General features: G+C 38.4%; 3 protein-coding genes across 3 annotated transcripts; all 3 read left to right on the top strand.

The window, feature by feature from the left end:
* The first annotated feature begins 1,767 nt into the window (after nt 1–1,767).
* LOC310726438 (C-C chemokine receptor type 5-like) lies at nt 1,768–3,404 on the top strand. Its single transcript, XM_083541985.1, has 2 exons — nt 1,768–1,832; nt 2,115–3,404. The coding sequence occupies exons 1-2, from the start codon at nt 1,802–1,804 to the stop codon at nt 3,167–3,169; spliced, it is 1,086 nt and encodes a 361-aa protein (XP_083398111.1). The 5' UTR covers nt 1,768–1,801; the 3' UTR covers nt 3,170–3,404.
* A 1,727-nt stretch (nt 3,405–5,131) lies between these two features.
* On the top strand, nt 5,132–8,187 carry LOC310726355 (C-C chemokine receptor type 5-like). Its single transcript, XM_083541868.1, has 2 exons — nt 5,132–5,246; nt 6,493–8,187. Exons 1-2 carry the CDS (start codon nt 5,174–5,176, stop codon nt 7,524–7,526), a joined length of 1,107 nt encoding a protein of 368 aa, XP_083397994.1. The 5' UTR covers nt 5,132–5,173; the 3' UTR covers nt 7,527–8,187.
* A 1,961-nt stretch (nt 8,188–10,148) lies between these two features.
* On the top strand, nt 10,149–12,635 carry LOC310726382 (C-C chemokine receptor type 5-like). The gene is made up of 2 exons (XM_083541902.1): nt 10,149–10,835; nt 11,254–12,635. The coding sequence occupies exons 1-2, from the start codon at nt 10,778–10,780 to the stop codon at nt 12,294–12,296; spliced, it is 1,101 nt and encodes a 366-aa protein (XP_083398028.1). The 5' UTR covers nt 10,149–10,777; the 3' UTR covers nt 12,297–12,635.
* The last annotated feature ends 4,423 nt before the right edge of the window (nt 12,636–17,058 follow it).

The following is a 17,058-nucleotide window of genomic DNA, read 5'->3' as shown; positions in this document are numbered from 1 at the left end:
ATAAAACACCACTCTGATATATAGAACACCTCCCTGCTAAATAAAACACCACTCTGGTATATAAAACACCTCCCTGCTAAATAAAACAACACTCATATATAGAACACCTCCCTGCTATATAAAACACCACTCTGATATATAGAACACCTCCCTGCTAAATAAAACACCACTCTGATATATAGAACACCTCACTGCTATATAAAACACCACTCTGATATATAGAACACCTCCCTGCTAAATAAAACAACACTCATATATAGAACACCTCCCTGCTATATAAAACACCACTCTGATATATAGAACACCTCACTGCTAAATAAAACACCACTCTGAAATATAGAACACCTCCCTGCTAAATAAAACACCACTCTGATATATAGAACACCTCACTGCTATATAAAACACCACTCTGATATAGAGAACACCTCACTGCTAAATAAACACCACTCTGGTATATAAAACACCTCCCTGCTAAATAAAACACCACTCTGGTATATAAAACACCACTCTGGTATATAAAACACCACTCTGGTTGCTGCCCTGAGTATTTAAATATGGAACTGCTCAAGATGCACTGCTTAAATGTCGGTCATGTGACTGTTTTACTCGCAACCGAATGTCTTGTAATAAACATTTGCATACAAATGAATAGATTTGGAAGTCTGGAAATGCAGTCAATAGATACTTTGTAGATTTGGACGATTAGCTTCTGTTTTTTTTTACATTTTAAGTGTTTGTTATCTCATATCTCTGTATAATCTGAGCAGGCAGTGGGTTTGTATTTCAGGTGAAAAAGTTCAATCTCCGACTCAATCAAAAGTATCTTATATGTTTTCTCCAAACCAAACTTTAATTTTTCCTGACAGGTAACGTCAGCACCAGTGGAATAGAGAAGCCAGGTGAGCTGGTTTGTACACTTAACATTAATGTCTAGAATCAGCTTCAGCTGTATCAGGCATATTCTGATGGATAGAGAGCAGATGGAGAACATGTACAGAATCTCTACAGGGACAGTACCCCAAGATTAGGATCATACTATAGGCCCTGGACCCGGCAACACATCCTATAAAAAATAAAATGTGGACATAGATTTACTAAAACTTTATAGACTGAGTCATTGAGTATTTTTCAATTGTTTTCTATTAAAAGCTTTAGTTAATCAAATAAAGCATAATTTGCGTAAGTTCATAAATGACACCAGCAGGTGGCAGTGCAGGACAACGCAAATATTTCAAAATTCAAAAATTATTCGATCCCCGGTCAGGGAACCAACCCCACCCATTAGGGTTGCACAAGCCTTAGTGCCGGTCTCAAGCCTGAATAAATGGGGAGGGTTGCGTTAGGAAGGGCATCCAGCGTAAAAACGTGCCAATTCAAGGCAGATGGTCCACAGTGGCGACCCCTAACGGGAGAAGCCGAAAGAAAATTTATTAAGGATTATTTTTAACATTTGTACTCTATGTTACATTGATCTCTGATTGAATGTACCTATTTTAAAATGATTGCAGTGGGAATACGGATTAACACATCAATTATTCTGCTGTCTATCATCAGTAGGTTACCATTTAAATGTCACACACATATTCAGAACAGATCGTTAATAAAGATAAGCCAATACAGTGTTTATATTCTGAAACATGTATAATGTAAAGGTTTATAAAAAAGATGTGTTTGTCTCTTTGTTTTAAAATGCATGGTGCTTTTTGTCAGAAAGAGTAAAGCTCCACCCCAGGAAATCGCAGCTCAGCCTACTCGCACCCGAGTTTACTCAAACTGCTTTCACTGTCTGAACTGATCAGACATGACCATGAATCACACCAGCATGGCAAATGGTAGGAGAATCTTTTTTTTTCCATTTTGCATAATTGTTTTATTTTGTGGAGTTCTAGTTTTAGTGATTGCCTACAAATTTCTAAAACTGCTTTAACAGTGTGTAGTGTTGGTGTCCAGAAACAGATATTTATAGCTTCTATCCAGAACAGGACTCAAGTTTCTAATATTAAAACACTGATAAATTGCTCAGATGACAAAAAAAACCTGCTTCTTTTTCATGCAGCTTCACAGAAACAATATGCATTTGCCTTTTTATTATGTGTTATTGCATTGTGATAAAGTTTTAGAAGCAGCTGAGGAATACTACGATTACTACAAAGAAGAACACAACATCCAGCTCTGCAGCAACACCAACATACATGCCTTCAGCCTGGTGTTCCTCCCTACCATCTACAGCATCGTCTTCATCGTGGGCTTCGTCGGCAACGCTCTGGTGTTGTGTGTCCTGGTCAAGTACCACCAAAGGTCAAACGTGACAGATGTGTGTCTCTTCAACCTGGCCCTTTCAGACCTCCTCTTCCTGATCTCACTGCCTTTCTGGGCTCATTACGCTGCCGTCTCTGACTGGAGCTTCGGGAGCTTCATGTGCCATGCAGTAACAGGGTTCTACATGCTGGGATTCTATGGAAGTATCTTCTTCATGATCCTCATGACCTTGGACCGCTACTCTGTCATTGTCCATGCCCATAATTCCCTCTTCTCCAAGTATCGGTCCGTCAGAGCTAGCGTAGCTGTGGCTATGTTTATGTGGGCACTTAGCCTTGGAGCTTCTCTGCCAACCATCATTTTCTCCCAAGTGATAAATGACTCGAATGTATTAATGTGCAAAGAGGAATATCCAGAAGAGACATTCTTGATGTTATTCTCTTACATTGAGATGAACCTACTCGGTTTGATTATTCCTCTCTCAGTGATGGTGTTCTGCTACTCGCGTATCATCCCCATCTTAATGGCCATGAAATCTCAGAAGAGACACAAAGCGGTCAAGCTCGTCCTGGTCTTGGTCATTGTTTTCTTCCTCTTTTGGACGCCCTACAACATCGTCCTCTTCATGAAGTTCCTGCGTCAGTTTGGCTACATGGCCAGTTGTCAATGGGAGGAGAACCTGCACATGGCCACGCAGTGGGTGGAAACCTTAGCATTCAGTCACTGCTGCCTCAACCCCATCATCTACGCCTTTGTGGGGCAGAAATTCAGGAATTCCATACTGAAGATATTTAAACAGTGGTTTCCTATTTGCTTTGGTCGATGCTCTATAATTGTCAGTGAGATCTCAGAGAGGAGAAGCTCTATGCACTCAAACTCCTCATTGGTTTCTAGCACGAAGATTGTGTAGCTAAAAGCAGAAAAAATGCAGCTGAGACTGTAATCCTTATTGTTACAAAAGAAGTGCATTTAAACATGTAGAAAGTTCACAAGTTGGTAAGATTTTCTTTTTAAACACAACTTTGTATCATCTATGCTCACTTTTTTATTTTAAACAGCATCAATGTTTATATCTGAATGTAAATAATGCAGCCTCATGCAATATGTACACATTTTTATTGCTTATTAAATCTCAATGAAATGTTTTTTGTCTTGTATATTTGTCATACTGATATCGAAAGCTTATCGAGGTTCTTGTATTGTGAAGCAGGATCTACGAGATCTGATATTTCACCCCACCAAAACCTTCAAAGAGATTCTAAAAATAGTTTTGTTCAGTAATCTGAAAAATCATGACCTTGTTTTTAGGCAAATGCTAAAAAGCTGAGTAATGACACGACTGACTCGAACTCTAACCCGAACCCTGATTAAGAACAGAACAATTCAGAAAAATTTTAACGCAACATTACTTTTAACTATTCAGTCAAATTCTGCATTTTTCCAAAGTAGTTTTAAGGAAATAAAATAAAAAAGTTATAAAGTTAAAACTTTAAGTGATTATAAGTTTAGTTTTCACTGAATAAAAATAATTAAGTGAAACTTTAACTTGTCGATGCTGGAAAATACCATGATGTAAGTGTTTCAAGTCGGGTACTTTTTTACCTCCACAATCGTGCATTAAAACGATGTAAGATTCCCCCACTCATGGTTTATCCTTCGCATATATTTACGCCTTAAGTGAGAAAAAACATTCAATGATGGTCCGATGATGTGGCCTGACATCACGTGGAGTTGCAGTTTTACACAGCGATCGGCTGCAATTTTCCCAATTTATTCATGATTTACGTTACATTTACACATTTTCAGTTCTATTTCATATTAAACACAGTCAGAAAAGTTTAATCTAATTGAATGTTTTAAGGTGTCAGCTGCTAAAATGTGAGAACAGAAAGCAATGCGCTAGTGTTAAGACTTCCTGCCAAAGTATGGCATTACAAAAGCATCCAAAAAGCCACACACACATCCATATATATATATCTAGAAGTTACACAATAACATTTTATTTGCCAAAAATGAACAGTCGTCACTAATCATTTTGACAGAAATATGTATAGACATGTACATTTTAAATCTAAAGTTTTACCTAATGAGTAATCTAAAGAGGGAAAAACATGCGCCCGAGTGAGGAAGACTCGAGCATTTCCAGATCTGAATTTTACCTCGAAAAAACTATTCACAAAAGATGGGATTAAATCAACATGTTTTAATTGGACACAATCTTAGAGTTTATATCCAAGTCCCAAACCACTAACTGGAAAGCTGTTCCATTTTGATGGCTCCTGCTGTAGGTTTTTATTATTCCAGGTATAAAAATAAAACCTGCACCGTTTAATCAAAAAAGAATATAAGCATTTAATAATTTGCCTGATGCCTGATCTTATTTTTTATTACTAAACATCTTTGTTTCTTGTTATAAAGCACTTTTGAGAATGTTATTGAATTATTACTTAAACTCTACTAAAACAGTATTTTTAAACATTTTCCTCCCATTGATCATTTGAGTAAATTATCAAAGGCACTGCAGTCAAATCCCATTTCTTTTTATTCACTTCTTTTTTCTTGTTGAATGAATCATTGACTATCGAATGAGTGCTTCTCAGTATACGATTACCACAGAGATAAAGAAGCACAACACACCAAGGGCTTTGTTTTAGATGCAGATGTTCAGGTTAGCTGTGGAATGTAACCTGAAGGCACAACAGCGTGATAAAAGATTAAGGTGGCACAGATTTCTATTTGTGGACAGTATGTATGTATTTAACACAATTTTAACGTCATGGTATTTGGAACTTTCAACAAAGCAGCTTGAGGTAGAAAAGATTTTTAAAGATGTGTAACATTCTGTTGTTAAACTAATATTTCTCTCATTAGGATAAACCCCACCTCAGGAAATTATAACCCAGCCTACTCTTATATGCACTTCCACAGTCTACTTTCAGTTAATCTGAGACGGACGAGAGACAGAACAATGCACTTCAACATGACAGGTAGGTGGAAGGTTTCCAGTTATTTATTTATTGATTTATTATTTTAATTGTAACTCGCTCCGTCCAATAACACCATCATCGTTTCTATGAGTAAAGTGTGTTTATTACTTTAAACTACTTTCACACAGTCAAGTTTATTTCTATTGCGCTTTTCACAACACACATTGTCTCAAATCCGCTTTACAGAAATTAACAGTGAAGGTGAATGGTGTGTGTTTATCCCTGATGAGCACCATGGAGACTGTGGTGAAGGAAAAACTCCTTTAGATGTTATGAGGAAGAAACCTTGAGAGGAACCGTCTAAAAAAAAAAAAAAAAAAAAAACTCAGTCTGGAGTAAATTATTAAAACAAATATATATTTTTAGCTTCCAACAGGGGGCAATACAGCACAGCACAAACAACCTCCCGTATTACCTTATATACATATATACACACACACACACACACACACACACACACACACACACACACACACACACACACACACACACACACACACACACACACATACACTACACAGACTTATAGTAGATACACTAAATAAAATGTGACTCCAGTAAAAGTTTCCCTTTAAACTGTCACATGAGTAAAAGTACAAAAGTTTTTGTCTTCAAATGAACTTAAGTATCCAAAGTAGTGATTTATTATAACTCTAATGTTTCTATGATCATTTTCATCACAAGATTCTTCACTTAATCACCTCAGTTTCTGTGTAAAGACTCGAATGTGACTCTCAGCACACTGATCTATTAATAGAATGAGATTAAAGACTCAAACACTGATTGATTTCTATTGCAATTATCATGAACACAAAACCTTCTTTAATAAAACGTGTAAATGAGGTCACGTGTGTTGTGGTGAGTTCGAGTCTGGAGTTTCTTCATCATTTATTTCTCTCTAAATGTTCTGCTTGATGTTGAACTGATGCTGAACTGTATGTTGGTGATCAGTAGATTCACCGAGCGCCGATCAGAACACGTGTAAAACAGAGCGTGCGCTCGATCCTGATTGGTGACTCGCTGCGTGTTTCACCAGTTACGTTTTTATCCTCGTAAATAAAAAGAAACGAGTGATTTCACTTAATGTAGTAAAGATTGAAATGTAGTAAAGTTACAGTAAAAACCTCCCAAAATAGAAACACTTTAGTGATGAATTACATTCACTTCGTTACTGTCCAGCGCTGCTGTATTTATATATACATACAGTGTATTGTGTGTAATTAATTGCTGCATGTTTGTTTTTCAGCTGAGGACTACTATGATTACAATGAAACTGACCTGGTCTGCAGTAACAACAATGTAAGTGTCTTCAGCCTGGTGTTCCTCCCTACCATCTACAGCATCGTCTTCATCGTGGGCTTCGTCGGCAACGCTCTGGTGTTGTGTGTTCTGGTCAAGTACCACCAAAGGTCAAACGTGACAGATGTGTGTCTCTTCAACCTGGCCCTTTCAGACCTCCTCTTCCTGATCTCACTGCCTTTCTGGGCTCATTACGCTGCCGTCTCTGACTGGAGCTTCGGGAGCTTCATGTGCCATGCAGTAACAGGGTTCTACATGCTGGGATTCTATGGAAGTATCTTCTTCATGATCCTCATGACCTTGGACCGCTACTCTGTCATTGTCCATGCCCATAATTCCCTCTTCTCCAAGTATCGGTCCGTCAGAGCTAGCGTAGCTGTGGCTATGTTTATGTGGGCACTTAGCTTTGGAGCTTCTCTGCCAACCATCATTTTCTCCCAAGTGATAAATGACTCGAATGTATTAATGTGCAAAGAGGAATATCCAGAAGAGACATTCTTGATGTTATTCTCTTACATTGAGATGAACCTACTCGGTTTGATTATTCCTCTCTCAGTGATGGTGTTCTGCTACTCGCGTATCATCCCCATCTTAATGGCCATGAAATCTCAGAAGAGACACAAAGCGGTCAAGCTCGTCCTGGTCTTGGTCATTGTTTTCTTCCTCTTTTGGACGCCCTACAACATCGTCCTCTTCATGAAGTTCCTGCGTCAGTTTGGCTACATGGCCAGTTGTCAATGGGAGGAGAACCTGCACATGGCCACGCAGTGGGTGGAAACCTTAGCATTCAGTCACTGCTGCCTCAACCCCATCATCTACGCCTTTGTGGGGCAGAAATTCAGGAATTCCATACTGAAGATATTTAAACAGTGGTTTCCTATTTGCTTTGGTCGATGCTCTATAATTGTCAGTGAGATCTCAGAGAGGAGAAGCTCTATGCACTCAAACTCCTCATTGGTTTCTAGCACGAAGATTGTGTAGCATCAATTAACATCGGTTATTCAGACGATCTCATTTTAAAATCTATTTGATCAAATATAATTATGTGGTTTAATAATGAGAAATCACATAATATTGATTATTTTAAAGTGTTATTAAAATCTCATTAAAAACAGGTCATGTTTTATTGTTGATAGTATAATTCTAGAGATTTGATATTCTGGCCCTCTGTACAAATAAGCATTGATGAGATGCATAAAATAGTTTTGTCTTGGTGATGTGATGTGGCCTGATGAGAAACAGCATTATTAAAAAAAAAGAAAAGCCTAACATTTATCCTTAATACACATATTTAGATAAATGTTAAGTGAATTGAAATTGTAATTCTTTTTTATTTCTATGCTTGTTTATTGAACGCCTCTAGAGTCATAGCTTTTATCTGAAGTCCTGGGAAGTAAATGTCTGTCCTGCAGTCAACATTTTTACCTGCCAGTATCCCAGCTGATATTTCTAGCTACCAGAAGATGGCAGTGCAGCACATTTTTGAGTTCTGTTAGTAAACAATGTTCTGACCCAGTGAGCACCAGTGCTAAGTGCATGTTCTTCTAAACTATAATACTGGGTTTTATTATGTAATTTTTATGCATGTATACACTATATGGGCAAAGGTTTATGCATCACATTCCAGGTTTTTATTTATTTGCCCACTTTATACTAGATTTTGGAATATAGCTTTAGAGATTTGACAATTCGGCCAAAAGAGGGTTGGAAGAGTCAAATCCTAATATGAGTGAAGAGATCTTGGTGTGCAGCTTTAATTAAAATTCATCCTAAAGGTTTCAGTGGTGTCATGGCTCATTCTGGAAGAAGAAGAAAACCATGTCTGAGCCATATGGTATGGAGTCTTCGTGCCCTTACAGTGAAGGGATATAATGCTTACCTATACAAAGACAAGATATACAATTGTATGTGCTCAACTTTGTGGCAAACGTTTGGGGAAGAACCTCCAAATGTGATGTTCTGTATAACGAGTCAGACTGAAGACAAGTACGGCATAATGTCCTGAAGGGGCAGTTTGGAACACCAGTGTCATATTTTGATGAATGTTACTGGTTTAATCATTAATATTACACTGAATGGGGTTTTATAGTGCGTAATATATAGTTTGGCCCAGAAATATTTGGACAGTGACACACGTTTTGTTATTTTTTACAAAAACATTCAAAATACAGTTCTAGAATTAATATGGGCTTAAAGAGGAATTTCAGCTCTATTTCAAGGGACTAAAAGTAAATGAACAGTTGCCTCAAAAGCTATTTCATGGGCTGTTCCCTCATTAATCCATCATCAACCGAGCAGATAAAAGGTCTGGAATTGATTCCAGGTGTGGCATTTCTGTTTGGAAGCTGTTGCTGTGAATCCCAACATGTGGTCAAAACAACTCTCAATGAAAGTGAAACAGACCATCGTTAGATTGAAAAAAACTGAAGAAATCCATCGGAGAGATAGCAGATATGTTAAGAGTGGCCAAGTCAACAGTTTGGTAAATTCTGAGAAAAAAAAAAAAAAAAAGAGCGCACTGATGAGCACAGTGGTGGATGATCGCAGGATCCTTTCCGAGGTGAAGAAAAACCCCTTCACCACATCCACAGTGAAGAACACTCTGGAGGAAGTAGGTCTAAGTCTACCAGAAAGAGAAGACATCGTGGGAGCAAATACAGAGGGTTCACCACAAGGTTCATTAATCAGCCTCAAAAACAGAAATGCAGATTTGACTTTGCCAAAAAGCATCTAAAGCAGTCGACCCAGTACTGGAACAGCATTCATTGTACAGATGAAACGAAGATCAACCTGTACCAGAATGATGGGAAAAAGGAAGCATGAAGAAGGCTTGGAACAGTTCATCATCTGTAAAATATGGTGGAGGCAGTGTGATGGCATGGGCCTTCTAAGCTTCCAGTGGCACTAAATCATGAGTGTTTGTTGATGATGTGACAGAAGACAGAATCTGCCGGATGAATTTTAAAGGACATACTTTCTGCTCAGATTCAGCCAAATGCTGCAGAGGTGATTGGACGGCACTTTACAGTACAGTGACCCAAAACATACTGCCAAAGCAACCCAGGCAAAGAAGGCAAAGAAGTGGAATATTCTGCATGTCGATTACCAGATCTTAACCCCATCGAGCATGTATTTTACTTGCTTAAGACAAAACTTAAGCCTGGCAAAGCATCACAAAAGAGGGAACCCAGCGTTTGGTGATGTCCATGAGTACAAGACTTCAGGCAGTCATTGCCTCCAAAGGATTCTCGTCAAAGTATCAAAAATTTACATTTTATTCATTTTATTTGTCCAATTACTTTTGAGCCCCTGAAATGAGGTAACTGTATTAAAATAGTTGCAATTCCTGAATGTTTCATAGAATATTTTTGTTCAACAAACCTGAAAATCTTTGCACCTCAGTTGTTTCATTTGAAATCCATGTGGTGGCATCCGTAGCCCAAATCATGGAGATTGTGTCACTGTCCAAATATTTCTGGGCCTGACTGTAGACTCAAACTCTTCTAAGATACTTTAATGTTAAAGACTTGACACTTTATCCCTCTGTATATTAATATAGTATAGAAATAAAGATTAAAATCAATCAATAAAACTTGTTCATTACTCTATTGTTCACTTGCTCGTTGTTGTTTTAATCATTGTTAGAAAAACACTTATTTAAAACGTCACATATTGACGAGGTTTCCTTTCTCTCTCTCTCTCCGTTTTATAACATACACAAAATAATTGGTTTACTCTAATAGCTTGTTTGTACTTACAGTTACAAAATCAGTGATTTGGTACCACAAAAGTTTCACACTTCAGACAACTGATTACATGACACAACATTTCTAAGAAATAAATAAAGAAGTGGACCGTTTGGGACATACAGAATATAACAGGTCACAGCACCAGGACTGTTTTTTTATCTCTCTTTTTCTCGAATAAAAGGATTTGGCATCATTAAATTTAACATGCATCTGCAAACTTTGTACTTCTGCTTATTAATGTTTGCTTTTTATGCATCTTGCCTTCCTTAAAAACTGTAAACCATAAACAAAAAAAACATTTAAAAGGGGTATTTTTTTGTACATGAGTGTGGTAAGATTGGGCGAGAATGGGTAGGACTCTGCACTAAATCATATTCAAAATTTCAGAACAGAATGACGCCTCAGGAAATTGCTCAGTCTCTTATCAGATCGAACTCTAATGTACAAAGCTTATTTGACAGTCAGCTTTTGAACTAATGAGACATGGAGTACTCCAACAATACAACATCCCTCAGCAATATGCCAAACTCCAACAGTACAAGTAAGTGAAAGTTCTCTTGTAATGCTTAAAGTCCTGCTGCATTAAAATGTATAATAGTGTATTAATTTTCAAAAAACCTTTTTGGTTTTGCGAAAAGTAATAACAGGTACCTTGTATTGCTAACACAATGTTTTTGTTTATAAAATAAACTATTTTAAATAAAAACTAAACTGTTAGTCCAGAAATTGTCCAATATTTTCATGGATTTTGATGCTCTCAAGTTCTGCAGCCCAACAGAATTTTGTTCTGATTCTCAGCAGACCTGTTTAAATCTGACCCCGCGGTCTAGAGTTCATTAAATACCGCCGATATCTCCAGCTACCAACAGATTACACTACAGAATATTTATTTTCACTCGTCTTTTCACCGCAGTAAGACCGTTCAGTAATGCATTATAAATGTTTGTTTCCTTTAACAGCTGATGACTACGCTTCCTACTACAGCCTAGAAGAAGACAACGATAAGCAACAGTGTAACAGCAGTATAAAGAATTTCACCCAAGTGTTCCTCCCTACCCTCTACAGCATCGTCTTCATCGTGGGCTTTATTGGCAACGCTCTGGTGTTGTGTGTTCTGGTCAAGTACCGCAAAAGATCAAACGTGACAGATGTGTGTCTCTTCAACCTGGCCCTTTCAGACCTCCTCTTCCTGATCTCACTGCCTTTCTGGGCTCATTACACCGCCATAGCTGAGTGGATCTTCGGGAGCTTCATGTGCCATGCGGTAACAGCGCTCTACATGCTGGGATTCTATGGAAGTATCTTCTTCATGATCCTCATGACCATAGACCGCTACACCATTATTGTCCATGCCCATACTTCCCTCTTCTCCAAGTACCGGTCAGTCAGGGCTAGCATAGTGCTGATTTTGTTTACATGGGCACTTAACTTAGGAGCTTCACTTCCTAACATCAGTTTCTCCCAAGTGAAGAATGACACAAATGGATGGACATGTGGAGTGGAGTATCCAGGAATAGCGTGGATGTCATTCTCTTACATTGAGATGAACGTCCTCGGCTTGATTATTCCTCTCTCTGTGATGGTGTTCTGCTACTCGCGTATCGTTCCCATTTTAATGACCATGAAATCTCAGAAGAAACACAAAGCTGTGAGGCTCATCCTGGTCTTGGTCATTGTTTTCTTCCTCTTCTGGACGCCCTACAACATCGTCCTCTTCATGAAGGTTCTGCATCACTTGGGCTACATGCAGAGCTGTAGGTGGGAGCAGGACCTGAACATGGCAACACAGTGGGTGGAAACCATAGCGTTCAGTCACTGCTGCCTCAACCCCATCATCTACGCCTTTGTGGGGCAGAAATTCAGGAATTTAGTCCTGAAGATACTGAAAGAGTGGTTTCCTCTTTGCTTTGGTCGCTGCACAACAATCGTCAGTGACTTTTCAGAGAGGAGAAGTTCTATGTTTTCTCGCTCCTCTGAGATATCCACTACAAAGATTGTGTAGCCACAGGATGCTGATGGCAACGGGGGCTTATCAAAGGAAATCTCAAATCTGCAGATCTGCTCGGTTAAGCACGCCATTATTGCTGCAAAGATTTTGGTTTTCTGAAAGTATGTCATGGCTTTCAAAAGTTACTTAAATTTTTTGGTCTTTGTTTAAAGTAAGTCACTTGATTTCTGCTGTTCCACAAACATAGCTCGCTTTTTTATTTTTTTTTATGTGTAGCTGCTCGAACGACATGCAGCGAAAACACAATGTTAAATACAACGTTTCATACTGAGCAGCTGAATTATGTTTATTTTTATGTAAATAAATATTAATCATTCACCCAATCATTCTTTTGCATTACTCATTTACTACTTCATGTATCTGTTCTGTTCAACAAACTGACATGATTAGAGATCATAATACTTTTAGGAACTCAAGCCTTTTAAGAACTTTCACAAAGCAAGAGAAGGGTCTGTGTGGGAGAGGGCAATGTGAGAAAAGTAACGCAAAGGTTCGAAATGATTGACAATGAGCAATACAAAAACACCAAAGCAAAAATCTGGGTCACCACATGCCAAGTTACAAAATGGTATTTTTTCACTGCAGAGAAGAGGTCCTTCAGAAATGTTGTAACCTTATGGCAGTGGGATACTGAATAGAAGATCCGATCCAAAACTCAGCCCCACCAAGTTTCATTGTATAGCACTTTAAACAGTAGATACATTCTAAAAAACTAATTTATCCCTAATAGTTTGTCCCTAAGGAGAGAGAGAGCTAGAGACAAAGTTGGTGTGGACAAACTGAGAACACAAAGTTAAAACATTAAGAGCAACGAGACTAAAAAGGAAATCAATTCCAAAAAAGTACCAGGAAAATTTATTATAGGTTTATCAAGAAGTTTACTTTGTTGAAGACACTAGTGCTAAACTGGCTTTACCATCCACAGTGATCTCATGTGTTCTCAGATGCAAAATGTCTCGGTAGTAAATTCATGGGAAAAAATTCTCTAGCCAAATTAGTGAATGTATCACTGTCCTATATCTTACCACCCAGATTGTGAGATAGCAATGTCAACATCGTCTAGTCATGATCAACCCTGATGCCCTACTTCTGAACAGTTTCCTTCACTGCTGCAGAAAACAGCTCCACAATAGCATCTTAAAGATACATGACGCTCAAGTTTGTCTGATATGTTTTTTTTTCCCGATAGCAGATATATGATGATTTTTTTGGCCGACGCCCCCTTCTAAATAAATGTTAACTAGTAAGAAGTGATACAGAAAGTTACTTAAATTAAACATTTAAAGAACAACACAAGTCTTTCCAATCAGTGCACTTATGACCAGGCTATGGTACCTGAGCCTACCTTTAGCCTAAACTACAGCTGTTTGAAGGTTTGCTAAAAAGCCAGTTCCAAAATGTTCTTCTCATTCTCTATTCAAAAGTAGCATCACATTTAAGCAATGAAATATATAGATTAAGCATGCAGGACACAGCTGTCAGGTGTTTTGTGAGCTCCAGTCGGATGGTTTCAGAAGTTTTTGCTGAATTGGTGGCAGAGCAAGAGAAAGAGAACTCCTATTGGCTATTCAGCTTGAAAAAAAAAAAAAAAAAAAAAACAGAACTGACTAAAGCAAACAATGATGGAGTAAAGAGGGACTGCACACACACCTGCCATCATTTCTTGCTCTTGTCTTTGCAGCGTAACAGACATGATAAAAAAAGCTACACAAATCCATCAGTAAGGATCAGGGCAGGTGGAAGGAGTAGTCTTATTATTAAGCAGGTGCATGTACATTCTGTGCTTGTGAGGTCCCCTGGTGGTCTAGTGGTTAAGATGCAGCGCTCCCACCGCTGCGACCCGGGTTCGATTCCCGGTCAGGGAACCATCCCCAGCCACTCTTAGTGCCGGTCCCAAGCCCGGATAAATTGGGGAGGGTTGCGTTAGGAAGGGCATCCAGCGTAAAACATGTGCCAAATCAAACGTGCGGAGGATCCGCTGTGGCGCCCCCTAACGGGAGAAGCCGAAAAGAAAGTTTATGTACATTCTGTGCTTGTGTGACAGAACATAACTCTCCTATAACAGCAGGTGGCAGTAGTCTGTATTCGGCATCCAAACAAGGAAACTGGAAGAGCTAAAACTGTGAATTTGTAATATGAGCAGCATTTACACCTGACACCATCATTTATAACGGATTCGTGTAGATTTTTTTTTAATCAGCTGAAAAACAGCTAACTCCGTCCGAATAGAGCCAACGTTTCAGAACACACGGAAAAAACTGAAGCCGAGCAACACTCAAACACCACCTGACATTGCCCTACGGCTGACGGCCAGCTTGGGGTGTCCAGGGCTTTAACCAATTAGCCTTCAGCACAGATTTTGGGACTCACAGCTGAAATGCCCTATCTAACTTTAAATGTTAACAGTTCCTGAGAAAAGTGGACTACATACACAATTTAAACATCTTTAAACAAAAGACACTGAGCTTTACTTTATATTATTCAAAGTTAATATTGATCAAAAAGATATTAAATTATAGATGATGAAGTTTTTCTTCATATATAAATAGATGAAATCAATTCTGGAGCAATCCAGAAAAGTACCAGGTTGAAAGTAACATGTCTCATGAGTTTATATTTCACATTTAATGAAGATTTTCATAACAAATGAGATCCTACAAACATTTATCGGACACTGTGTCTGATCCTTTTCTCCTCCCCCTGTGTGAGAGACACCTGCTAAACTCAGGTGTTCATTCAGACTCGATTCATACAGTCTGCATATTAATGAGCTGCAGATCAGTGAAGGCTTTTGTTCGACATGTTTGGATATTGATATTGAGTTAACATTCATATTGATGACCAGGAAGCAGACAAGCTCTTGTTTTACAGTCATGACCATTTATATTGATGTGCGGCCATTCCAATCTCCACACACACACACACACACACACACACACACACACACACACACACACACACACACACACACGCACACGCACACACAGCATTTCTCTTCAAACCTGTATAATAAACCTGTAACCTGTAAATAAAACTGTAAAGGGAAATATTTTGTAAATTACAGATGTAAAATCGCTTCTCCATGCAGATCTCCAAGTCTCTGTTGTTACTCCGCCCACAAGAATATTTTTCTCATCGTTGCTTTGTGCAAATCTCCCATAAAACAACTTATTGGACTGTATATTTATTTTCTTTGTAAATAAAGTCGGTACTACGATCTGAAACAGCTGTTTGTGCTGAACTGAGGGCTGCATCACTTCCTGGTTCGTAAACACGTGATTGTATTGTTTGGCCACTAAGAGTTTGTAAAAAGTAATAAAACTAAGACTCACACACACGTGGGAAATAAAATCCTCCCATATATCGTTAAAGTCCTGCACTTACTGGCTACATTTTCCATCAGCTATTTTGGTCCCTGGTGGTCTAGTGGTTAGGATGCGGCGCTCTCACCGCTGAGGGCCGGGTTCGATCCCCAGTCAGGGAACCAACCCCAGTCACTCTTGGTGCCGGTCCCAAGCCCGGATAAATGGGGAGGGTTGCGTTAGGAAGGGCATCCAGCGTAAAAACTTTCGCCGAATCAAACATGCAGCTGGTCTGCTATGGTGCCCCCTAATGGGAGAAGCCGAAAGAAAGTTTATTTTGTTTCCATAATGCTACTGGCTGGAAATAAAAGGTTTGAAATTAAAGCTAATGCAGAACAGAACGTCACAACACCTGCCTATAGAGAGGAGACTCAACCCAAGATTCCACCTCTTTTACTTTTTTATACAAGCATTTTCTAACTATATTCTACCAGCCATATTTACTTTTTTACCACCGAGATATAATTTTTTTATGCGAATGTTATTCCTAAACATATACAAACACTACACCAATTAAAGTTCTGTGACGTAAACAAAAGAATAAACATCTAAATAACAACACTATTGTTTGTTTGGAGCAGAAATGCTTTACAGCATGTTGTTCACTGGACCCTTATCTTTCCATATAAGGCGAGATTCGCAGCAGTGGATGTGTTTGTGACTCGTTATTACAATAATAATGTGTGTAGTGCATGTTTTTATGCATGTTGTTGTTGTGTACTGCTCACACACATTCAGCAAATACATTCTTTATACGTTCTCCATTAAAAACAGAGATCTGAAACCGCTTTTGCAATTTTCAGTATGACTTCTTATTAATGAACTTTTAGATTTAATTAAATATAAATATTTATCGGTCGACCGCTATTTAAAAGTTATACTATAAAATTTGAAGTGAATTTCTAAAGTACTCTTTGGCTTAAGCTGCGCTGGAGTCGAACATTGAGTCTGACATCTAAGATCAAAGAGATCATCCTTATAAACATTTATTATAATACCATTGTCATGTTATAACCAGTAAACAAACTGTAAAAAGTAAATAAGCCATAAGATCAGAGGGGTAACAAGAGTCTTGTGCAATCACAATGTTTTGAAATGTCCTGCAGTTTCACAATGAATATGGGTTGGGTTTATACTGTATACTGCTGAGTCAGGAACTGATGAACAGAGGTGTGTTACAAAGCTCTGCCTTAGTTGATGCTGAACAGTGTAACAGTAATAATACAGTAATGGTTTGAGTAAAAGACACAAAACACAGTTTTGCAAGACTGCGAAAGCTGAAATCCAGACTGGAAGCACCGAACACGCAAAGATACATAACAATAAAGACGCTGCACCGTTGACTGAATTAATTATTCTTAGTGTGTAGAGAACTAAAAACAGACTAAAAACTA

The sequence above is a fragment of the Silurus aristotelis genome (genome assembly GCF_946808225.1).
Source record: "Silurus aristotelis genome assembly, chromosome: 1".
Lineage (NCBI taxonomy): Eukaryota > Metazoa > Chordata > Actinopteri > Siluriformes > Siluridae > Silurus > Silurus aristotelis.
This window is presented reverse-complemented; position numbering and strand designations above follow the sequence as displayed.